This window comes from Tribolium castaneum, chromosome 1 (assembly GCF_031307605.1).
Source record: "Tribolium castaneum strain GA2 chromosome 1, icTriCast1.1, whole genome shotgun sequence".
NCBI classification, from domain to species: Eukaryota; Metazoa; Arthropoda; class Insecta; order Coleoptera; family Tenebrionidae; genus Tribolium; species Tribolium castaneum.
The window spans coordinates 36,626,064-36,651,958 of record NC_087394.1 but is presented as its reverse complement, the minus strand read 5'-3'; the positions used below and the strand labels follow the sequence as shown (position 1 = coordinate 36,651,958).

At 32.3% G+C, this 25,895-nt stretch overlaps 2 protein-coding genes across 4 annotated transcripts in view; one reads left to right on the top strand and one right to left on the bottom strand.

Annotated features, from left to right (window-relative positions):
• LOC663089 (cousin of atonal) overlaps positions 1–25,895 on the bottom strand; it is a 117,726-nt gene that overhangs the window by 37,266 nt on the left and 54,565 nt on the right. Inside the window, exons 1-2 of one of the 3 annotated variants that reach the window (XR_010335251.1) lie at positions 12,239–12,575; positions 3,061–3,101 (exon numbers count right to left, since the gene is read on the bottom strand). Coding sequence is in view for 1 of the 3 variants with exons in the window: in XM_064358537.1 (XP_064214607.1) it covers positions 3,061–3,101; positions 12,239–12,323 (126 nt within the window). In the remaining 2 variants the exon portion in view is untranslated. Of the gene's footprint in view, positions 1–3,060; positions 3,102–12,238; positions 12,576–25,895 lie in introns of those variants that run through there. The other 2 variants (XM_064358537.1, XR_010335250.1) reach the window with 2 other exon arrangements.
• On the top strand, positions 13,616–17,632 carry LOC663116 (sodium-coupled monocarboxylate transporter 2). The gene is made up of 7 exons (XM_969177.5): positions 13,616–13,982; positions 14,026–14,303; positions 15,956–16,178; positions 16,232–16,372; positions 16,409–16,627; positions 16,676–16,943; positions 16,988–17,632. The coding sequence occupies exons 1-7, from the start codon at positions 13,813–13,815 to the stop codon at positions 17,393–17,395; spliced, it is 1,707 nt and encodes a 568-aa protein (XP_974270.2). The 5' UTR covers positions 13,616–13,812; the 3' UTR covers positions 17,396–17,632.

Below are 25,895 nucleotides of genomic sequence, written 5' to 3'. Positions count from 1 at the left end.
TTTGTGTTAAAGAATGCCGAAGAGATGCCAGATGCCGGCCAGGGCAGGACTTAGGGCACGCAAAAAATTGCTTTGTTTCAAACTTTATAATTCATTCACAAAATTCACAAAAAATACCCGAATTCGAATTTTCCAAAAATGTGATTTTTTTGCTTCATTTTTTCAGTAAAAAGAATAAATGCACATAAAATACATGGCTTTAAATAATACGGAACTGTGATTATTTTTATTGTGCAAAATATTGTCTTATACCCATCACTTCTAGTTTTTTTAATGTCTACAAATTAATTAATGAATTCTGATCAAAATCGAATTGATTTTTAATCGCTTTATTTTGGGCCCTTTTTCAGTATTGGTTTTGCGTCGTTTTTGAATAGTTGAAATTTTACGACTTGGAACTGATTTGCCAATAAAGTTGAGAAAGAGTGTTGATTGCTACTGATTAGCTGTATATTTAGCGATTTTATCTGTTTGCCGTATAATTGAGAGAAAAAATTGTTAGTTGCCTCGAGTACGAGACGATTTTACCAGTTTTTGTGCGTCGTAAAATGGGGATATAAACTCGCGGATATCTGTATATTAGAGTTTAATTCACAATTCAATTAAGCAAAGCTTCGCATATCTGTAACTTCCCTAACGCGCAATTTTTAAGTCTAAGAGCTTTCATTGAAACTGGAAGTAATCAGTTTTATAAAAAATGTAAATATTTGACAAGATTTTTTTTCTTAAATTCCTCAAATGACTTGTATCCTAAATATGTTTTAAACAATTTAAAATAAAATATTTTTTAAATTTTTTTATTAATACATATTTCGTTTAAAAAACAATACAACAGATTTTTCAGTTTAAAAGTTTTTTAAGTTTACATCTGGAGATTTTTTGTTTCCTAAGCTTCCTGCATTTTAATTTATGTTTGATTTCATTTCCAAATTTTTTCATTTTTTTCATAGTTTCATAATTCCATAATTTGTTTTCCAATTTTTTAATGTTCTTACTTTGCAGTTCCCTAGTTTTTTAATTTTTCAGTCGCTTTCTCTATTGTTATTTTTATTAAGAATGTAATGTTTCAATTAATTAGTGTTTCTCCTTTCCAGTTCCATAGAATTTTCAGTCAGTTTTTCAGTCGCTTAGTTTTTCAAAATTTCAGTCTCAATATTTTTTAGTATGTTGTGTGTTTTTAGTTTCTCTGCGTTAAAGTTTCTTTGTCAGTGTTTGAACTTTTAGTTTTTGAAAATATTTATACTTTAATGTTTTGTATTAAATAACTTTTTAATTTTCAACAACTTTTGTACCTTATAATTTTTTTTATTGTAAACATTTGTTTATTTTTTTTCTAAGATTTTCCTAGTTTTTGTGTAATATATTTAAAAAAGTAAGTTGTGGGAAAGACCAGCCCTTAAACCGGTTCACTGGTGTCCCATTGGCCTCAGAAATGAGTTATTTACCAATAAAAATATAAAAATGATAACTTGTTGAAGCGATTAAACTCGTAAATAAATTGTAAATTTTAAAATGTATCACCGTTCACGATTGTTTTAAATTCGGACTATCTATGAAAATCTGACATTTTATTTGGCAGTACTGTGAGTTCTCATAAGAAATTTATTTTGGGTTATAATTGATGACAACCAAGGACTGTTGTCAGTTTACTTCGTTTTTTAAATAAATAATTGAATACGTTTTTATTGTTATTCGACTCATTATCATTAGGTAAAAAAGTCGGGTCTGTCTTTTTTGCATCCTTCAAAGCATCTTTTGATACACACTTTCTTATCAACAGAAATTATTTTCGACATTTTAAATTAATAAGCAGTAGAACTGACAACACAACGAATTTTTGACAAGACGTCATAAAGACAGTACCTGACAGGACCTGAGGCCAACCTAACAAAAATATATCTACGCCTGCTGAGAATTTAAAACAATCGTGAACGAATAATATTACAGGAGTTGTGGAAAAATAAGTTATTGACAAACCATACAAAAAAAAATACTGGAAATAAAAATGTTAAATAAATGAAAAAATATTGATAATGCAGTTAGTTCATTTTCCAAGTTGAGATGAATTGTTAGAAAAAAACACATAGTAATTTTAGCGGAGCAATTTTATAACGATATTCAGGTTCAACGATTAGTTAACTTTTTTACAAAACGTATTTGGTTTTGGTTAAATTATTTATTTACTTTTTTACACCCAATTAATCACTGCCTAATTGCTGTTTTGTCGAATGCAACACATCTCGGACAGTATTAAACCAACACTCATTGTGCTCCTTAAACAAGCACCGAACGGGGGCGCCTTGGGCGCATTCCTCAAAGCCAACACTTAACGAACAAATCGCGCGTTTTCACTGCTTACTGGGAAAAGATTCCTCACAATGACCGCTAAAATCATCATCCAATTATTTTTTTTCTCAAGAACAAACACCGCCACAGCCAGCCAGAATAGGAAGTCTTCAAGTATAAAACTGAAATGTTAATACTGAAAATTACATGCACTATTAAACGTCGACGTGCGTGTAATTCCTTGCATATCACTTGTGGCAGAGAACAGCAAGGAAATTGACTTTACTTAGTGTCCGTCCAAGGATAGAACATCATGTTTTGTACATACTTATACTAACTTATTGCCGATTGCGAGTGCGTATATTTACATTCAGCACAGGCAGATTACTTCAAGAATGCCAAAGTGACTCCGAGAACTCGCCAACGTTATTTGTTTTGCAGATTTAAACGAGTGGAGCGTTCCAAACCCCCGCACTCGTAAAACGCACGTGTGGTCGAATTATTACATTAAACAAACCGAGAAATAAAACCAAAAATTGTAACCGCAAGCCACTTATTACCGACTTTAAATAATTAGGGTATTTGGGGGTATTTATCCAACCAATAGCCGCATAGAAAAGTTTTGTCAATAATTGAAGAAAGATGTTTTCCGAATAATTTTATTTAAGTTGAAATAAATAATAAAAGTCAATCGAAAATAGTGATGGAGAATAAGTGACATCACACTTAAAAAACCTTTTCAAAACCTACTAACTATGAATACAAAAATCCTACCTTATTGTTGTTCCTTCGGATCAAAGAAGCACAGCCGGATCCTGAAAAAAAAAAGAAAATATTATTTAATTTTTTGATTAATTTTTTATAACTATTTGTCAAAAAGGTAGAAGAATAGACTATGAAAAATAGTAAGAAAAAAATTCGTTTAAGCGCCCAAGAAAAGCAAAAATAACAGGATTTTTAATACAGTTTAGCATTATTTTTCGGCGATTTTTGAATAAATTGGGCAAAATAATTACGTGGCTAATTTCCAGTTTAAAAGCTCGAAGAGAAAAGCAAAAATATTATCACCTTCGACCAATTTAGGCGATTTTGTTTGATTTTTTTATCGAAATTTGGCAAAATAATAATAATAATAATAATAATAATAATAACAAAAGCCTCTATTCAATAAAAGAATGTGGGGACGTAAATTCTAGCTAACGCTACTCTACTTAACCTCACATGAAACAAAACAAAAACATAAATTTCACAAAATAAACCAAAAAACTAAAACGAGAAATAAATAATAAATAATATGATATAATATAATATTAATAACAGAAAATAAAACTAACAGTAAAGATTACTTAATGTATAATATAATAATAATAACAATATAATAATAATAATAATAATGTTATTTCAAATATTTTACAGAAAACAAGCACTGTTTATATGAGTATAATTATAACTGCAATTTTGGATAAAAATTAACAGCAAAATGATCTCATTTCCGACAAAATTTTGTGATTTTTCAAACGAAAAAAGTCAATATAATTTAAACCTAATTCATTGAATTTTTGGACAAAAAAAATGCTAACAACGCAAACCTTGCAAAATAATATAATTTTCGATCCAATAATTTATTGATTTTTAGTGTGGTTTAAGAAGTTTGCACAAAAACTACATTTTTATCTCAATAGTGGGTTTAAAAAACAACGAAAAATGCAAAAATTGGCATATTTTTCAAACAATTTTGTGATTTTTAAGACACTTAGTTTGCGAAATAATTGCATTTTTGGTTAAACAACGTGCAAAAATATTGACTTACGTTAATAACAAATTTTTGCTTAAACGTCCAAAAAAATACTATTTTCGTTACAATTCGATAATTTTTTAGTGTATTTTTTATTCGAATTGGCGAAATAAATGCGTTCTTGACAACGTCTTAATACAAGGAGAAATAATATAATTATGTATTATTATGTATTTACGTGTTAAAGCACTTAAAACAGGCAAAAATAATAGTAATAATAAAAATTATTAAACCTAACTTGGTAATTTTTTGGGTAATTTGTGAAAAGTGTTAGTTAAAAGAATGGACAATCAAAAGCAAAAATGACACAGTTTTCAAGCCAATTACAAAATTTTTGGGTTAAAAACCCCAGTACAGTTACTTTAAATTAGTACGTTAGCAGTGCGTGAGTTTTTTTTTGCCCCAATCAATAGGCAATTTATTTCAAATAAAATATCAGTAATTAGGAACCCCGCATATCTTGTAATTTTAATACTTGAATAATTAATTATTTGAATAGAAAATTTGTTCGTCGACAATTACACCGAACTGATGTTTGGTCCCGTTATTAACCAATTAATCACAAGTATTATTTCTTCAAGTCTGCGGCAAATTGCTTCTCTTTTGCCAGGCCAGTAATTATTAAACTTAACATCTCTTTTGGATCCCAAATTTAATTACGGACGGATCTGGTAATTACAAATTTGTCTTTTGTTCATTTTTCATTGTGCTGAGTGAAGCGAAAGGTGGATGGACGCTGCATGACGGAACTATTAAGAAAAAACTGATGGATTGGCGTATTTTGTTACCGTCGATTGAAGACGAAACTGGAACAATATATTACCAAGCAATAGGGAAATAATAATGCGATTTTAATTTTTAATAAGATTAGCGGAACAAGAATAATAAAAATAAATCAATTTTTTTTCGCATTTAATTTATTATTTCAGCGAAATGTTGGGCGATCCTCCCTCACAAATTGAATAAACCTTTCAAGCCCATTACAGCGTGTCCCCCTTGTTCCATAAAAGTCATTATATATCAATTTTCGGATCAAACCTCATCGATACCACACCGATCCTGTAACACATCCGGTTAATTTCTTTTAGCCGCCGAGTCTTTTTACCTTTTTAAGGCATCGAGGGTTGTTATTACAACGTTACTGGTCTGACCATATGCCGTTTTTGTTATCTAACGACCCAGCCACACGCCAACTTGTAGTACCTACATAATTAACCTTCTGAATTACAAATGGGGCGTTTTGGATGAACCGTCTTATTATTTTATTGTAATGAGAGGCACGTTTCACGAATTTTATGCATTGATGGCTTGACAAATGACCCAATGGACGCGTGGGTGCCCCATTACATGGGTGGACCGATATGGTTACGACACCTGTTATGTTATCCGAATTTAGGGAAAACAAAACTGTTTGCAGCTTGGATGGTTTACCATTTTTGGCTCTGGGAACTGATAACCATCTAACGATGGGGAATAAAATATTTATGGGAAAATCGAGGTCAGTTCCTTCAAACCGGAGGTGATAAAAAAGTGAAACTTATGCCAGATTTGCGCATGGTCGAATTATACCGTACAACACCTAAATCATATTTTTTTAAGTGTTTCTTGAGACACTATTGGAATTAAATTTGTAAACGAAATGCAGTGTTAAATGGACTATTTTTTCAGAATTTTTTTGAGGTATTTACTTAGTTTTTTAACAGTTTTTGGTTTAGTTTTATGTACTAGCTTTTACGACATCTCAAAGAATTAAGTTTGGGTAGAACAGCCAAAAAATCCACAAATTAGGTAAAAAATAATGTTTTTTTTCATGAGTTAACGCAATAATGTTGCCAAATATTGTGTTATTTTTCCCTCGTTGAGTGCTTGATGCGAATTTTTTTTAAACTGACTTAAAAAATACAAAAAAAAGTAAAAATTTTAATGTTTTCTTTAGACCGATTTGTTTAATCTGAATTGAATTTTTTTTTTTTTTTTGTAATCAAGTCAGTAAAATTTACAGTAATATTGGTAAAATTGATGTAAAAACTCTTAGACACCAAAGTAGAACTTTTACTCTATTGTTGCTTCCGTAAAATATCTTAAAAATTGGATTGAAAAGTACAGTCATGATGAAAAAGAATGACACCCAGCTAGTTTATAAACTAGCCAAACATACACATAACCGTATCATATCTTAAACATTTGTGGTTACGGTTTGAGGGGTGTCATTCTTTTTTATCGTGACTGTACATTGCATTGGAGATGCAAACTTCGTTTAATAACTAATTTTATTGTTTTTACTTTTTTTTCTACATGCTATGCTCGCAAAGGATATAATAATATTTGTTGTATTCACTAACACAAATTTTTGTAAATACCGCCATCCTCTTGACTTGCTGTCTTTCTAAATGAATACAGAATTGTTTGTCTAACTCAAGTTAGACCCAGCAGTAAAAATCGTGTCAGTTTAATTTTGAAGAAGCAAGCGATAAAATTTGAAAACAACTTTTGTTTGAATGAAGAATTCAGTTTTTGGGACGATATAATAAGAATTTTTCAGTGTGAAAAAATGTAAGCGCATGGCTGTTTAATTCGGAGTTGAAACGTAATCGGTTTACGGTAGTCCTGCCTCTCGATTAAGATCTCTGATGGGAATCAAGTCGTCGCCAAAACGGCTGTAAAGTCCCGATTTACGGCCGTTGTTGGCGTTAATTGTCCGATATTTCGGAACCGGTATGCGCTCCTGATGACGCCTTTTCATCGGCTAATTGGCGCGCGCAAATTCGGCTTAGATCTCGTCCATAATAGAGGCCCGATTTTGCATAATAGCTACCATGAAATGGCCAAAGAGAGCGCCACAATAGCCGCAGATGCTCAAACGGCGCCGGAAAAAAGGGAATGTTAATTGTCGTGCCTTATCGAGAGGGAATTTTCCGAAAAAAAACCCAACGTGAATCAATGTAATTGCCTCTGTAATACGTAATTGTTTACGCGATGGCTGAATACAAATCGCTTGGAATTCCTGAATTCGGACGGACGACGGATGTTTGAGCTGGTAATGGAGTCGACGGCATTTTTCTTCAGGAGGCTGAAACGGCGCTAATTAAGCAAAGAGATTGAAGTGGGTTTGCACGTCATCGTCCACACTTGAAATAATCAATCGGCGGTGAGGAAAAGTGAATAATGGCTTGTCTTATTAGATGAACTGAAACTTGAACGCGCTTTGGTTTAGCCAATTTGCGCCACAATCATCTTTACTCTATACTTAGCTTCCTGCTAGAGGAGTTTCAAGAAATAACAAAAAGCACACGCAATTTTCTACATAAATTATTAATTAAACTGCCCATGAATACGCAATACCCACGCTTTTATTGCCTTATTTACACTCATTTACGTCATTAAAATTTTTCTTTAAAAACATTTTCTTATTTTTTCACTTTTTTCAATCTAGAGGTGTGGTTTTATCTTCGTATTTCAATTAAGAGCCGAGATATTAATGTGTATAAATTATTATTTAAATTAAATATACTTTTTTGGGATTTCCTGTGTTTGCAAAATTACAGCTTGTTCAGATAACAAGAATCCTCTCAAAATTTGACTTGCAAATTAATCGGGAAAAAAGCATAAGTAAGGGACCAAGTTAAAAACTCATTTTTTACGTGTACCTAAAGAGGGGAAAACGCAGCGGAAAATAAAAACGTAGGGACGGTGGAGATTGCACCTGTCGAAAGTGCTCTAAAAACTTTGATATTTCTTTGTGATAAAGGCCGTAAACATAAAATACCCCTTGTTTTTTTATTGTTGGAAGTTTCAAAATTAAATTTAAATTATACTCGTATTTATTGAAACTTTGTCAGTTTTTACCGAAATTCAGGTATCAAGAAATGCGGCCAATTTTAAAACTTTTACTTATTTTTAACTGATTCAAATTCTTATTTGAATTCTTTCTGGTTATTAGTAAAACAGACAATATAAAAACAAAAAAATATTAATAACCATCTACATTTTTTTAAACAATCAAACTTTGAAAAAAATGGTATTTAAGAATTTCAAATTTAAACTTTAGCTTCTGGGCTTGAAAATTTTTAAACACTTAAGATACAAAAGTGTCAACAGTTCTTGTTTGTGAGAACAAGACTTTCAAGATTTCAGGTCACAAAAATTTTGATTTTATTCAGCTTCTTGCAGTCTGAAAATTAAAGGGAGCTGCAAAAAAAAATGCCAATTTTTTTGACGACCCACTTGGTATAATTTGAAAGAGAAGTAGAACTACCTTTATTTTTAAAACCAGGAGTTTTGGTGTGTTTTAAAGGATCTGGAAAATTCCCTTCAGATAAGCAGCAGTTGATGATATCTAGCAATTTGTTCTTAAAATTTTTGGTGATAAAAGCAATTAATCCAAAATGATCCATAGTTTTTTTATTTTTTTGATAAGTGATAGCATATCCTGTTCAGAAACGGGAACTAAAACCATTTCTACTGTTGGTAGAAATGGTTTAAAAATTTTTGTTTAACAAATATCTATACTTAAAATGATATATTTTAAGATAAGTTTTTACTTTTGCTAATGACAATGTTTTGAGCATTGTTTGTTAAGAACGTTATTAATTCGTTAGAATTCAGTTCAAAGTTTCTAGAATCAATTTTTTTCTTATCTAATTCAATGTTTATACAAAGGATCTTTCTAACTTACTGAAGAGAATACCTTTTCGTTTCAAAATGAGAAAATCTCTATACTGTAATAGACAGTACATTTGTGAGTGAAAATAATTATATTTCGAAAAAATCGCAAGGTAAAAGCAAATGAGACACACAACCGCATCAAAATTTACTTTACTATATTTTTTCAAGTGGCACAAAGTTTTTTGTAATTTTTCAGAAAATTTTGTGTCTAACTGAAAAATGTGCTTGATTCGGTCAATTTTTAGGTTTATTTCCAACTATGACACAAAACGCCGAAATAAAAGAACACAGAACGTTTTCCTATCCAACTTCAGCATGATTTTCAAAAAGTGTTTAAACGCCCTAATTCTAATTCGAAAAATAAAAAAACTTTTGCTAATTTTGAGTGGTTTTTCGTTCATATTTAGCCAAATTCCACAAAAAACAAAGGCAAAAATAAGACCATTTTTCAATTGGAATTTCAATTCATATTTCTGCGCTTTGAAAGTTTGTCCATTGCTTAGCGCATTTCTCCGTAGATTTATTGCTTGGATTAATTAAGGTGTTTTCCTGTTTTTTCAATCGCCAATAATTCGCCTAATTACCATCATTACATTGTTGTGATTTTTCCCTCGTTTTTCCTGCACACAAATGGGGCGTAATGCTCCGGTTTCGGCTTGGTTCCGTGGCGCTTTGGAAAGTTTAATACCCATTTGATTAGTCTCGTGAAAGTTGCTTTTTAATCGGAAATAAGGACAACAGCTATGATATAAACCGTAATTAAGTCTAATCTTCACCGATCTGTTGTTATAACAGATCAAGTGTTTGTCTAAGGAAGCGCAATAACAGGAAGGCCATCTGCATTGCGTTGACAATAATAAATAATTCGGTGGTTTCCTCACAAAAATCGCTTTCATGTCGCGCGAAAGCGTTGAACAAACGCTTTTCTTTTGAAGTTGTCGACCGTTTAGACACTAACTGGAACTAATTAATACGTCAAAGAAAAGATAATATCGCGGCGATAATTGTTAAAATCAACGAAACATTACGAGCTGACAATCCTAAATGAAAAATACAAACAATCGATGCCTTGTGAGGGACCGCGCGAACGCAAATAAACCAACGAGAAGAATTCTTCACTGGCAATTTCGCATAGAAAAGGTGGCCCGTTATTGCGCCTAATAGGGCCTTAATGAGTTATGCATCAATGGATACAAATGCTCAATTGCGTCAGCTGACGAGCCTCAAACTGACCCGGACGGGCCACTGCTTCACTTTGAAATTAATTAATTTATTAATCCACCACTGTTTTTTTTAAATGTTTGTTTGCAATCGTTTTTAAAATGAATTTCCATAAATTAGACACGCATAATTTGTTACGTTCAAACTTGCACAAATAACTTACAATTTAGTCTATTTGTTTATCAATGTGACATCATTTTTGCCATTAATTTAAATTGTCTTCTTGAGTGAAGAGCTGCATCTCGTAATTCTGGTCTAAAGATCCTTGTCGATTCTTAATGTTTCCGGTTTTTACAATTATACATGCATTAATCGTTGTTATTGGAGAGCAAGTAACTAGGCATGTGCTCTCTAATTAGATTATACAACCAGATGCTATAAAAACGTCGGCACTACTTGGAAAATTAATTATGAAATTGGACGATTTGTCAGGAAGAGGGACTATTTATTGCAATGAAGCAAACTGTGTAACAACACCAAATTAACATAATGGAATAACAAAGCGAAAACTCGGGAAATGTAACAGGAATTTGCTGCTATTTTTAACCATTAGACAATTTTTATTTTTTATTTGACAAATACGAATAAATAAAGAAATAACGCTTTCACTACTCAAAAGAGAAAAGTTTAGACTTAAAGTTTTACTTGTTAGCACGTTAAAAAGTGAAGAAGTGGTTAAAAGTTAAATAACTTAGAAAAATTAAATGTGACCCACCTAATTTATTGTTTTTGTTTCCCAGAGATTATCTAAAAAGTCACAAAAATCTAAAGTTAATAAATAAAAAGTTATTTGATTTTAATGTTAATTTTAAAATAATTTATTGCAGCAAAAATCCAACAATACTAGAATTTTTTAATGTTTGCAGTTAAATATTTTTGTATTTTTATCTAAGTAAGGGTCGGTATATAGAAAGCTCAATTAAAGTTAACTGCGCTGTTAAAATTTGACAACGCGAATAGACCAATCAGATTGGTTCAGTATGGTCATGTGATCAATTAATCAAGCATTTAATTGTGGATTAAATTAATGACGCTTCTATAAACCGACCCTAAGTATACTTTCTTACTTTAAGCTGACTTAAATTATTTTTTACTATTTTTTTTGCGAACTATTTTTTTATTGTTTGTATATACAGGGTGTTTCATTCACGAGGCCTGCGCCTGTTAAATGCCACCACCAATAAATAAACTGGGATTACAAATTTTGTAAAACTGGATAATCGTCTCTATTTTGTTCACCCCTTCAAAAAAATTACAACATTTTTAGTTAATTAGTAATAAAGACAAATCGATTAAAATCATATTTATGCCGTTTCTTAATAGAACACATGATAATTATAAAATAATTATAATTAGTAAAAAACAGAAATTTATGATTATTGGAAATTAAATATATATCTGAATGTGTGGCTTTTGTATATTTGGGCGCATACCTCGTAAATTAATGTGAAACACCCTGTATTATTCAGAGCAAAAACGATTTTGTGCTTCAGTTGGTGCAAACTTTAGCACATAAAGCCTAACTTTTGCTCCTAATAATATAATTTTTTATATCAGTAAAATCTTAGAAATATCTTGACAATTCTATGTATTGCAGCCCATTCCTGAAACTCTATATATACCAACCTGAAAATAATTTTAGGTGATGCAGAACAATAAATGCAATATATTTTGTACAGATTTCTTTAAATATTTTATTATTATTAAATTTTATGGTCAGTAAAGGATAGTAGTTAATTTTTTTTTGGGTCAGAAAAAAGTATAGTAATGAAGCGGTTGTACTCAAGTTTGGAAGATTAAAATTATCATAAAAAATAAGAAACAGAAAGTTTAATTTTAAAAAGGTGCGATTCCTTGACGAGTGTTTGTTCTTTTTCCTCGTGTTGAAGCCTTGTCGCAGTGACATTATCAGAAATCAGTGCCACTGAAAAAGGAAAAATCAGCTTCTTGAAGCTGTCAAATAGCCAATTAACGTTTGGGAAATGGTTCGCAACAACTGATGTGATGTGAAAAAATCCTTAAAAGGCCATAATGAATTTTTCTTTTTTGACATTGGTGGCAGCAAGCGGAAGCTTGTATTGTCATCACCCTCTTGACAATAGAACAAAGGGTTCTTTGACCCGCTCTCTGCGAAATTCACCATCTTATTAAAGCCTCGTGTGTGTTATTCAAATGATGTCCTTAACCTTGGCTGAACGCAGGCAGCATTATTTTCAGTAATAGCCGTTTATTAATTGCTGCAGTGCTACAAGTCGCACACTATGCGCTTACCTTTTCCTTTTAGTTGGACATAATAGCCATAGCCATCCACCATTAATACTTTATAGCTCATAAATAAGAAAATGGCAGCGTGCATGCACTTTTCGCTATTCTATTATTTCGAGTGTCATTGCGTTTCCGCATTATCTGGACCCATTGACAATGTTGGGAGACGCTTTTATCGAATTTTGCACACAAATCATAATCATCGTTTAATTAAAAGACACCGTATATAAATAACGAGCCATATGACGCGCAACACTAACTGTACAACTATTCACTGCTTGAGTAAATAAACGGCCAACATGGAACTGTTTAAGTGGGATACCGAACTATTTAACGATTAACTCCTCGCATTTACGATTATTTGACGCTGCAATTAGACGAGATCGCTGCTTTTACTTAAATTCATATAAAACAGCAACGAGCGAATTCATTCGAGACATGCATGCTGAGAGCCAGGCTATTTGCCACCGGTGGCTGCGACATGAGAAGCCACTAAAATATTTCTATATCGCTTCATATGCTAACGACACGAAAACAAACCAAAAATAGAAATACTGCAATAAAAAGAATTATCTTTGAGAAAATGCGGAGAAATTAAATTTATATGAAGCTTTAAGTCACCAGGTAGCGGCCAACAATAAAAGAACAAAATCGGGCGATCACCAATCAATTATACAGGGTGTCCATCACTGGCCTTTAAACGTCAGAAAAATTAATCTTTTTTTACGAGAGCCGCACAAACTGACCTGACCTGACCTGACCTGACTCATCTAAAATTATTTCCAAGTATTTCCGAAATTAGTTACAACACAAATTTATTTTTAAGCTACATTGTTATTAGTCGATTTTGCATTATTTGTGAAATAATTTGATTTTTTTTGATGCCATAATCATTCTCTATTACTAAACCACTAAGTTTCTGACAGAAAATGTGCCAAAACACCAGAAAAGTTTACTTTGTTTAGCTGATTTTTGGAAAATTTTGCGTTTCTAAAAAATGAGTAAAAACGCCTGAAAGTGTAATTTTAAATATCATGTTATTTGTGAGAACGTGTAAAAATGCAGAGAAGAGAAAAATTTTAAAATTTTGACTTAATTTAGTAACTTTTCGAACGCTCATTTTTTACTCAGCCATTTTTCTGTGTATATTTTTAAATGTTCTAATAAAACTTCGCCAATAACTTAATTTTGATAAGTTTAAGCGATCGTTAAAAGCTGCCCCAAAATAAAAAAGAGCCGTTAACGGTGTTAATGCGATAAACCAAGTTTGAAATTCGCTTTAGCCAATGATGCGGAACTTTAACGACCAACATTACGATAATTTTTGAATGGTGATAGTAACAATTGTCGATTTTAGAAAATTGCGACTCAGTTTCGACTTGTTTACCAAATAATGTCAATGTTTTACTAATTATCTAATAAATTATTTAATTGATGTATTGTCGAATAGTGTCGCTTATTCAAGGCAAAAGTATACGACGGAATTATCAGCAAATGCAACTTGGCGTCAAAATTTTACACTTACTAGTCTGTTCTAATTTGCGATAGAATATAAAAGTGTGTTAGTTGTTACATTGAAAATGCATTTCTCTTGGTATGACTACATCCTCTTCGGGATGATGCTCACAATAAGTACGCTGGTTGGCGTTTACTTTGGTTTTTTTGGCTCCAAAAAATCAACAGCCAATGAGTACCTCCTGGGTGACAAAACGATGAAACCTTTCATTATCACAATTTCGCTAATCGCCAGGTAATAACTGACTCTTCATTTCTGATTAAAAATAAAATTGTAGTCACATTTCTGGAACTACTCTACTAGGCCTTCCAGCCGATGCGTACCGCTTTGGCGGAACGTTCCTGCTAAGTGGCATTAGCATGATTTTTGTTGTTATAGCAACAATTTACATTTATTTGCCCGTATTTTACAACTTGCACATAACCACGCTTTATGAGTACCTCGAAATGCGGTTTGATAACAGAACGAAAAAGTTGGTTTCGTTCCTTTATATCATGTACTCGTTCCTGATTCTACCTCTAATCATCTATGCAGCATCTCTAGCCGTATCCACTGGTAGGTAATTAATTACTAATTAATCTTATTAATTATTAAAGACCGAATATTTAGAAAACTTTGACTTGGCAAAAAATTGGCAATTTTTTTAATCGTTTATTAATTTTTGCATTAGCAAAAGTAACATCAGTTTTATTTTATTTTTATTTAAATTAAAATCGATTTTGAACGAATTTGGTATTTTTTTAGTTAGTTTTAGAATTTTTTTTTGAAAAAAATACTGTTTAAGCACATTGGTTTAGTTTGAATGAAACTACGAATATTTCCGTTTTTGGCCAAAAAATGTGCAAAATTATGTAATTTTTAATTTACTTTAGTGATTTATTCGAAATTTTAACTCAAAAGTATAATAAATCCTGTGGTTTTTGACTTATTATGCCAAAATTTTGCTCAAAAACAAGCTGAATTCTGAGAAATTCACATCAATTTCCATTTATTCTGTGATTTTTATTTATTTGTGTTTTGACAAGTTCTTGCAAAATAAAAATCTTATACAAGAAATGATTCTCTGATTAAAAAAGCTGGTTGAAGTAACTTAGTAATTTCCACCACCAGTTTTAGCAAAATTAAAAAAGCATCTTTGTTCTATTGTCTCCAAAATAAAAATTTGAAAAATGTAAAATTCAAATAATTTTCAGTATATTGATGAAATTTTGGTATATTTTTAATAAAACTTTGAGAGATAATTCTTTTACTGGCGGCAAGAAAAAAATGTTTTATTCGAAAAAAAAAACAAAAAAACTGAGAATATAACTTAAAAAAGCTGTTTATGTGCTTAAAAATTATAGAAAATAACATAATTTTTGGCCAATTTTCATATTTTCTCGGCTTATTTTCTAAGAAATTTTGCTCCAAAAACAAGCTTAATAATAAGAATAATAATGATTTTTCGGTCTTTTCTACTACCTAAGCAAGAAAACTATATTTAACAATACTTTTGACCAAAATTTCTTTTGAAAAAATTTTTTCACAATAAATTTCTTGTTCAAAAACAAGCTAAATCGAGCAAATAAACAAAATTAAATAAATTTCGACCAAATTCGAAAAACAAAATTTTGTGCTTTTTTATACAGTCAACAAAAAATGTTGTAACCAACTCATTTGTTCACTCGCTATAGCTAGTTTATGCTTTAAACAGGATGGATTAATATTAATGGCGTTCATCAACAAATTAGTTTATTAAATAACTAATCCTATTAATAACCCTTTGCCTAATTATTGTTCCAATATAAGTTATAAAATATTTTTTGATCAGAAACAGTTATCACCTGTTTATTTTTAATAACTTAATTATTTTAATCGGTAATCACTATCTCGCTTAAAACGCTCGCTTAGAACATTATCCAAGTTTTCACTTTCACACCTTGTATTTTAAATTATGTAGATACAGTCACAATCAAAAAGAATGATACCCCCATCAAGCAAGCGAGATAGCAGAAACCAAATTAAAATCTTTAAAATGATAAATTTCAAAATTAGAAATTTACACAACGACCGTATGACATATCGAAAAAAATTGTGGCTGCGGTTTTTTGATCGTGACTGTACAATTTTCCAAGTAATTATACATCATACAGATCTCGAATTTAAGAAAACTTCTTTAAGATCTGCTCTATAGTAATAACTATAACCGACACTTATAAAAATTTCAGCCACCGGTCTTCGAATGACTATAATCGTGCCTCTAGTCTGCGGAACTTGCATTTTTTACACAAGCATTGGCGGTTTTAAAGCTGTGATATGGAGCGACACTTTCCTATGCATAATCACCCAAACCTCTGTCCTTATCGTTTTTATCCTGGGAATTAAATCAGTTGGTGGATTTTCGGAAATTTGGAGACGTGCATTGGACAGTGAACGACTCGACTTATTCAAGTGATTTTTTATCGGTGTATAATAATAATACTATTAAATTATGATTGTTCAAGCTTTGAATTCGATGCCACCAAAAGACACAGCTTCTGGACCATAGTGATTGGAGTTTCGTTCATTTGGTTAAGTAACACTAGTGTTTACCAAACTTGTGCCCAAAAATTTCTTGCTGTTTCAACACTTCGAGGCGCCAAAATGTGAGTACTCACAATTTCCAGGTTTAATTTTGGTAGTACTGTCATATTTTATGGTTTTGGTGTAGTACTAATTAAGGCAATTTGTGTCTCACTTGGACTTGTAATTTACGCCAATTACCATGGTTGTGACCCTTTCACGACCAAAAAAGTGGCAAGTAACGACCAATTAGTACCGTATTTTGTGATGGAAGTTGCCAAAAGTGCCCCAGGTTTAGCTGGAGTTTTCATAGCTGGAATTATGAGCTCTGGGCTAAGGTACTACAACTAGATTGAAAATTATCACAGGAAATAATTAAGTTTTAGTGGCCTTTCGGCCAACTTAAATTGCTTGGCTGGAACCATCTACGTTGATTTTTTGGCACAGTTTTTCCCAAACATTTCGGAAAAAAACAAATGTCGCATCCTGAAAGTGATAGTTGTTGTGGCAGGTCTTGTGTGCCTTGGTATGACTTTTCTGGTCCAGTTTTTGGGCGGAATTGTTCCCCTAACCATCACTTTTCAAGCAATAGCCAATGGGCCAGTCCTTGGTATATTTACCTTGGGACTTTGCGTACCACGAGCTGGTGCCAAAGTATGTTAAACGTTGAGAAGAAAAAAAATAATTTTGTGTTTTAGGCCGCTTTTTATGGTGCTATAATTGGTCTAGTTGCAATTTCAACAATCGTGGTACCAGCAAGGTACTACCAAAGCCAAGGCTTAATTGATGATTTTCCAAAACCAGTCTCCACAAATAGTTGTACTAACTACAACCAAACTTTAGTACTACCATCCGATAATTCAGTACCAAATGAACCTTTTATTCTATTCAGAATCTCCTACTTTTTTTACACCCTTATAGGATCAGTTGTAACACTAGTGGTGGGTTTATTAATTAGTTACACCACTAGTGATGTTGCAACGGTTGATGAGAAATTAATCACACCTTTGGCTCGCTTTCTACTGCCCAAAAATAGGAAAGCCAAGTTGGCAAAGTACCAAAGTGTTGAAGCAGCTTTGAAAAGTTTGAAGAACAATAATTTATGATCAATAAATAATTTTGTCAAATTAAATCTTTTCCCCTGAATCCTTTTACCTACAAACTGCTTTCGGCGCCGCTTGATCGTAAATCACGAACTTTTTCGTGACCATAATTGCGTCTTTTTGCCTACTTCTGGTGATATATTAGCACTTGTTGGTAATTGCCCAATCAGTGGCGGCTCGTGTTTTATTTGCTTGTACATCTTATTTACTTACTTAGGTACGCAAGTATTTGTAAGTAATTGTAATTTAATTTTGTATACTTATTTTTTATTAATAAATTTAATAAAGTCACTTTATCTACTATAAATAAAATTGAAACGGAATTAAAAGGCATAGAATGTTAATTGACAATTTACCTAAAACTACTGATATTGATTGACAGTGGATTCAGTTGAGTAGAAAGTCACACATTATTTGCGTATAAGCTAATTTCACAGTCAACTATCTAGATGAAAATCATTTTAACACACCTTGTATTTTAGGTGCAATGTGTTCAAAAATGATTGTTCATCAAGTCACCTATGAAATTTGAAGGTAATGTGCCGCTTAATTTAAATTGTGAATGCCGTCAAAGTGACACATTCGTTAAAATAATGCAAAAAGGCTTCGAATTTAAAAGTGTACACAACAAACATCACAGAAACATAAAACACACTTGCACAACTTTGCCGAAAAAAGCAAAAAAGTGAGTAAAAACCTAATTCAAAAATTTGACAGCAATGAAAATATGTATACTACAAAAGTCATTTGAACAAAGCGACACATTGAATTTGAATTCCATAGTCGACTTGATGAACAAGCATTTTTGACCACATTGTATATTTCCAATAATTTTTCTTTCGTGTTTTTTCTTAAAATTTTTCATGTTTCATTAGAAGGCACAAATATTATTTTTTATACTACATAGTAAATCTTCAGATATACTGGATAAACAATTGAACCGCTTCTAAAAACAGTAAAAAATTACAGCAGAAATAAGAATTAATATAGTCCGAGTCTAATAACAAGTATCAATATAGTCCGAGAAAAACGGTATTCAGTAAAAATATGATTCTAAAGTCACATTTTTCAACTGGCGTTGGCGTTTTCTATTAATTTTGTCCAGGAATAGGTCGCCAGGAGCCACGTAAATTTTACCTCAGCGGACCGTTTTGGCTACAATTTACTTCATGACTTGAAACAGGTAGGTAATAAATTGTAAAGCATTTTTAGAACTCAAAAGTCCCATAAAGCACAAAAAAATTGCATTATTAAATTCTCTAAACACGTGATTTTTTTGAAATCTTTTCTACAATTCCGTGAAATTAAAATAAATTTTTGAACTATTGAGTCACTGCAACAATATCATTTCTTTCATCATTTCATCATTTACCTAGGAAAAATAATGAATTTTGTTAATTTTTTTTTGCTCAAAGCATCATTGTCGCGACTGGTTTGTGGTGGCAGATGGCGAGACAGTTAGTCAAATTTTTACGATTGCTTTAACCTTAGAAATACATCGATTTGGCGTGCGAACTATGTTGTCCATTCGCGTTTTTGATTTATGATCGTAAAGAAGAATCTAACCAATTCGCTTGGATTTAATTTGCTAAGCTCATGCTCAACAAGCCTCAAATCGCTCGTTAACAGGATTAGATGAATTATTTAAGCGCTGCATTCATCAACAATTCGACAAAAAAAACAACACATGTAACCGGGAGTTGTTACACGTCGATAAATTTCAATAAAATCCAATTGATTGGCTTTATTAAATAAGCCATATTTCACCGAAATGCTTTCATTTCCATAGATTTGAATTTAAAATGGAATTCTTCTACGCAATTCAGGCTAGTTTGCATTTAAATTGGCCGGAGTTAATTAAATTGAGGCAAATTAATACTAAAATTAATTAATCGTTTTATGGGCATTTGTCCCAATCAATTTTCGGCTACTAACCAGTCCGTTAAGTGAGGTGAATTTACGGGTGGGGTTTTTATGTGTCGAATGTTTACTTCGATCAGTACTTGCCCAAATAAATTGCTATATTTCAGAAATGTTAATTTTATGGTTACGGGGAAAATCAACACTTAATTCAGAGAAGTGTGATGGTTTCTTTATAATTTAAACCAGTCCAACATCGCGAAATTTTATTACTAGAAATGTCAATATCATAAATAACTCGGTTTAATGTTACAGAATTTTTAAGTGTCGATATAAATTTTTCCGGGCAGTGGTCATAGCTCACGTAATTTATGCATCAACCGGCTCATTTCAATATTTCGGTTCGTAATTAAGTGATCGTTGACCACAAGTAGTGTGAACGACATTTTTTTCTTTTAATCTTGGCGTGGTCCTGTCATGATTTCGTCAAATGAAGACAAAGCATTAAATTACAGGTTCCGTGTCTGGACGTCACCTTTTAAAACAATATAATAATTTTTTGAGTGTTGGCATGCTTGCTTGGCACATGTCTTCGCTTCAATATTGTTGTTTCCAGTTCGGACAAGGTGTAATTATAAAATTATGAGATCCTGTTATAATGGCACCGCTGGTACGCCATGCGGAACCTTACTCAAATCTCAAACGTTACATTGTAACTTCCTTGACATAGATCCTGCTGGACGTTTTTTCATGAAAGGAAACTCGTTTGCCGACAAAAAATTCACCAAATGGGACGGGTCATAAATCAGGGTTTTGATTGGGTGGACACTACAAGCAGTGGCGGCTCGTGACAATATTACGATTATAAAAGAATTAACAAGAAGTAGGTCTACAGTGATTTCTTGTAAGGAAAGGATATGGAAACAAAATTTGTAGTAAATAAAATCAAAAAAAAATCTACACATCTGACAAAACCAAATCATATTTTTGATTGTTCCATAATGGCAATCTTTTTTATTCAAATTGTGCCATTTTGGAAACGCGTTTATTTGAGTACGAAGTAAAAAAGACAAAAGTGTATGTGTAAAAAATTTGTCCTTAATAAATAATAAAATTAAATCAATTTCGTGAGCGCTTTCGTTTCATAATTTACTACCCAGTATAGAATTTACCATACTAATATTGAAGTTAAAAAAAAACAAAATCTTTAAATAACTTTTCCAGCCAACTACCAAAAAAGTGGTTTTGTCAACGGTTTTCAAATCAAATCATTTTAATCGACTATGGTAAAAATAAAGTAACAATTTTTCTTGATCACTTTTGTAATTTTTGACAAAAATTATTAAGAAAATAATATTATTTTTTACCAAATTAATAGGTAATAGATTACGTTACCTAAGGCTATGGTTTTTTAAAGTGGTTTGTTATTAAATCAAATTAGAAAAAACTTTGTAAATGGTTACATGTAAATGGTAGTTGTACTATGTCTTGAAGCAATATAACGACACAAAACAGTTATGTCCAAAATATGTAAGTATTATACCTTAATTAAATAGTATTTTTTATAATTTTTGGATAAATGGTTCGGAAATGGTTTGGTTGAAAAGTAATGGATTGTGTCGATAGATTCCGTTACTTCTAAATGTATGGTAAACGGTTTTTACATCGTTTAATCAACCATTACAAAAACAAAATATTAATCTTTATATGACAAATCGGACAAATAAATGGTTTCGTAAATGGTTTTTTAATACGCTAGGGGATTATGCAGTGCCTCATCTTTGTGTTTAGCTGCACATAATAAGAAAATGATTTTCTAAATGTTTTCGTTAATTTATTTAATTGCTAAAAAACCTCGTAAATGGTTACAGAATTCGTGTATGTGTTATGGATTCTTAACAATATAAATAATACATATTTAACATTCAATATTTTCATTATTTTTTAAAATAGTAGAATAGAGCATATCTTTGAGTAATTGGTTTAGAAAACGGTTTAAATAAATAACAACGACTTTGTAAATGGTTCTGCGTTAGATGGTTCAATTGTGCCATTTTATAAGTCTTTTTGGTATAGGGTTTTTTTTGGTATATCAAAAGTAAAACTGCTTTTTGCGTTTATAAGTAAAAATCAGAGACATCCTCAAAGTGGTTTTGGAAATGGTTTACATTAGGAAATTTAAAATATCTACATGGTTATTCTTGTTACAGTACAATTGAGGAAAATAACGAATAAAAAATGGTTTTTCAAAATAATTTTTCATTTATTTTTTATTATCCAAGATTGGTTTCGCTGTTTACTAAAAACTCATATTTTTCGATTAGTGTAATAATCAAAACGTTCACCAAATAACCGAAATAATTAGGTTTTGCAAATGGTTTAGATGAAACTAATAAAATATGCGTCGAAAAATTGCGTTGCTTCGATAATTTCAAAAAAATTCTTGTAGCTGACTATTGAGGAAATGGTTTTGTAAACGGTTTTTAGTTTACTTTAAAATTTCACATCGTTTAATCAACCATTACATAAACAAAATAATAATCTTTATATGATCATTGATCACTTTTGTTATTTTAATCAGACAAATGGTTTCGTAAATGGTTTTTCAATAAGTCAGAGAATTATGATTGTTTTACCTACACATAAGAAAAAATATTTTTAATGTTTTTTTTATTTTACTTAATTAGTGAAAAACCTCGTAAATGGTTACAGACTTAGTGTGTTTTACGGATGGTTAACACTAGTAATAAGCCGTCACAAATATCTAACACTCAATTTTTTAATAATTGTTTGAAATCGTAAAAGTGTAAATGGTTTAAAAAAACGGTTTAAATAAAAAAATAAAAAACGGCTTTGTAAGTGGTTTTGCGTTAGATGGTTCAATTGTCCAATTCCATAAGTCTGTGTGGTACAGGGTACTGCATTTGAAAATCGAAAGTAAAACTATTTTCTAATTGCTTCCGCTACATTTATCGTAGAAATGAGAGACATCCGGAAAGAGGTTTCGGAAATGGTTAGCATTCTGGATTATTGGACTATGCAAATAGAAATTCCTCAAAGTGATCTTATTTCCTTGATTCTAATTATTTGGTAAAAAGTTTCGGCAATGGTTCATTGGTGCGTTCTTTAGTGATTGAATATTTCGCGGCTGGTTTGAGTCGATTAAGCAGAAGCGTGAACACATCTCCTGAAAGTTTCGAGGGCACGAGTCGTAGCGCTTGGTTGCTCAAGTGGAGATGGGCTCGTGTCTTCACCAGATGACACCAACCTGTCACGCTCCAATGACCCCTTAATACCCCCTATCGTGGGGTGCTGTCTACCTGCCGCCCAATAAACACAACAAGCAGTAGTGTTGACAGATGGTGCCGTCGCATCCGAATTCCATGACAAATAGCAACACGTCCACTTTTCTAACGGTCATCGTGTGCAAATATTTCGGCTCGTGCTTTCGATGGGTGATTTATGAGGGTGCTGACACGGCAGCAGTTGTCGAAGACTTTTACTCGACTGTAGAAAGCAATCCAACAATGACATCGAAACATAATTTTCGCTCGGGATTGGACGATTATCGATAACGAAGGGAAATAGATCGCAGATAAACAGGAACAATTTCAATTAACGTTGGAAGGAAATTCCAGACGCAGTCTCTTGAATTATATGAAATTGGAATAACTCATAAATAAAGAATTTTTGATAGCTTCCATCACCTGTTAGAATAGACGTGTTCAGGTGCCTTAAATTGTCACAACTATCACTGATAGACATCTTAACACGATTAACTTACATCCGCCGAGCAATTATGGCAAATTCACTGGACAATAATAAAGTAAACAACGCCAAGACAGGTGTTTTCACCAAACTATTTTCGTTCAAGTCGACAATATTTTATTGCTTGCATAAAAATTGTCTCTCGGTTTTATAACGATTTTTGTTTTCTTTGCATACCTTTATCGCTAATTAAGAAAATACTCAAAATACCAGGTGATGGGTTCTGTAAATGGCATCAAGTCGTTTCATTTCCATTTCCTCGACCCCATACTGTCAATTTCTAATACCATTATTATTTTAACACTTTCTTGCTGATTATTAGTAATTTTATTGGACGTCATAAAACCCTCAATGGCTCAAAACCGTTTCAGTTAAGTAGATTTTCGCAGCGAGGATAATTTCTAATTGGTTCACCTGCAGAGGCGATACAAAATGCTCAACTCGTAGCTCTTTGTTTAAATTGAAAAAAGTTAAAAAATAAAAAAAAACGATTGCAGAATTTCGGCATTGTTTAAATGTTGTAAGTACAATGTGTTTTTAAATTATTCTCATCTAGTTAACTTTGAAATTAGTTTAAATTTGTGCCGCTCTCCGCAATTGAATTCAATAAATGTCAAAACTGTCAGTTGTAAAATTCACAAATTGACAATTAATTTCTTTTAAAATGCAACTAATTGTTACACTGTGCAAGAAAACACATTTATTGTCCGAATTGAAGACTTAACACAAAAAATGGTAATTTTCTATAAAGCGGCATTTCTGATTTTACATTTCACAGACGACTAGATGAGAATCGCTTAAAAACACACTGTATAATAATAATAGTTAAGAAATGACTCTAGAAACTGAAAAACTCATTTTGAGTAAAGCTGAGCGCAAGCTAATTGTAGAAATAATTAGCTCCGGTTTGTTCCGTTTAGCCCCGCCCCCACCCCCTCCCCAGCAGTTGATTTTAGTGGAAAGCAATCCCAAGTTGCCGTTACTCTCCAATGTCACGTTTCCGTGTTTCGTTGCGCAAAATCCGGACACGAGCTCCGGTAATTTTAATGATAGATTCGCGTTTCATCGCTCCGGAATTAATGGCTGTTGAGGATAATCGTTCGATCAGCGCCTCAGCCGTCATAATTATCGTCGTATCTCATCTCGCACTACTGTTTGTTATGATGGCAGACAGGTGTAAAATTGATCAGGTGCCGAATGAATGATCCAATTTGGTGATTTCGATGCAACGTCAGAAATTTTTCCCTTCTCAACGAATAAATTATTTCGAATTACGATGCAAATCCGACAAATTGGACGTTGGGAATTTGGGAAAATTGTGTGATAACGAATTAATTGATACGAAATATGCTAATTTTTCGACCAATTTGTCGCCGTTTGTATTTTTATCGAAAGATTGTCAATAAAATAAAATTAAGTGCGTTTTTTTGCCTCCTCTCTGGCGTAATTTAATTGCAACACTTATTTCCAATTTTAATTATTCCGATAAAAACTGTTTATAAATTAGCCACGATTCGAAATAATTAGTAAGCGTGTTTCAGACGACAACTAACGTTGTGGAATATTATAATTAGGATAGAAATTTAATTAGTGCCATGAATTCGATCAAATTACAAATTTATTCAAGTCTGGATGAAATAAATCTACACGCGGCTGCTGTCCTCACCCAGCGTTGGAAGCTCCAACTGAACGCTTGATAGGTTTGCGTAATGCGGTTAGCAATAATTACAGCTACTTAAGCCCTATTTAAATTTTTGCGTAATTTCGCTTTTTCGCCAATTTTCAACGAGATAAAAAGCTGCTCCATTAACTCTTGGCGTTTTTATGTTGTTTTATTGTTATTGTTAAGCGATTCAACAAAAATTAAAACCAAAAGTGAAGGTTAACTTTCTTGATATCGTCGAAGTCATCACCGATGACCGGAAAATCATGAAAGAATGTCCAAGTAAAAGGTTCATTGTATTGTAAACCCACTGTTATCCCACTTGATAAAAATGCAATTGTGATTTTTTCAGGAAATTTTCAGTAAAAATGTTTGCTGAAATCCGTATTTTGTCTTTCAGGAGTGCAGAACTCGTTAAAAATATTTGCATGTAGAGGCCAGCACCCAGCCACCATCACTGTCATTGTTACCTCCTTGATTAAAGCTTTTTGTGCTTGCAGTCACCAACGTTTTTCATTGTTAATTGTGTGATTAGCTTTGGTCTTTTTTCCAAATCCTGTTTTATTAAATTTTCTTTCATCGTGATGTTACGGCGGTTTTGTCCAGCAGCAGCAGCTCGCAGCTAATTTTAACTTGCCTGGAAGTTGCATTTTCCAGCTGTCAACAAAATTTTCAACAATTCGTAAATATGGATGGATGCCGCATTCAAACAGTTAAGAACCCGCATCGCTCCAAATAGAGGCAAAATCCGGTTGATTATTCAGCATTCCGGTGCAAAACAGTTCCGAATTTTTTCACATCTCGTTCCAATTAGCAAAGATTCCAGCGTCATCATGCATTGTTGGCACGTCTATCCGGAATGATGAGTTATTTCATTTGAATCCGCATTAAACGTTTGGTATAAAGGCTCGCTCCCGAGGTGGAAGTCGTGAGAGTTGGTGCTCCGAGAACTTGTAATTAAGATATCAAAAGCGTCGAGAACAGAAGCTCCAAGGTTGCACTCCTCCGCTCGAAATCGGAATTTATAAATCGCTCTCGCAACCATTCCGCTATCGACTACTACATCAGGAGCGAGATGCTGTAAATGTCTTTGACAGCAGCTCTTTACATATTAACTGTTGTAATTGGTTTTTCTCAACTGGTTTTGTCTCGAGTGGAGTTTCTAGGCGTGCGACACCTCCGAATTATATTCTTCCCGCACGAAGAAGATGG

What these genes read in the sequence shown, in the direction of transcription:
- LOC663116 (XM_969177.5), top strand. Translation starts at nt 13,813, where the DNA reads ATGCATTTCTCTTGGTATGACTACATCCTCTTCGGGATGATGCTCACA. An exon ending in ACACTTCGAGGCGCCAAAAT is followed by an intron (nt 16,373 to 16,408) that starts GTGAGTACTCAC and finishes TAATTTTGGTAG; the next exon opens with TACTGTCATATTTTATGGTT. An exon ending in TACCACGAGCTGGTGCCAAA is followed by an intron (nt 16,944 to 16,987) that starts GTATGTTAAACG and finishes TTTGTGTTTTAG; the next exon opens with GCCGCTTTTTATGGTGCTAT.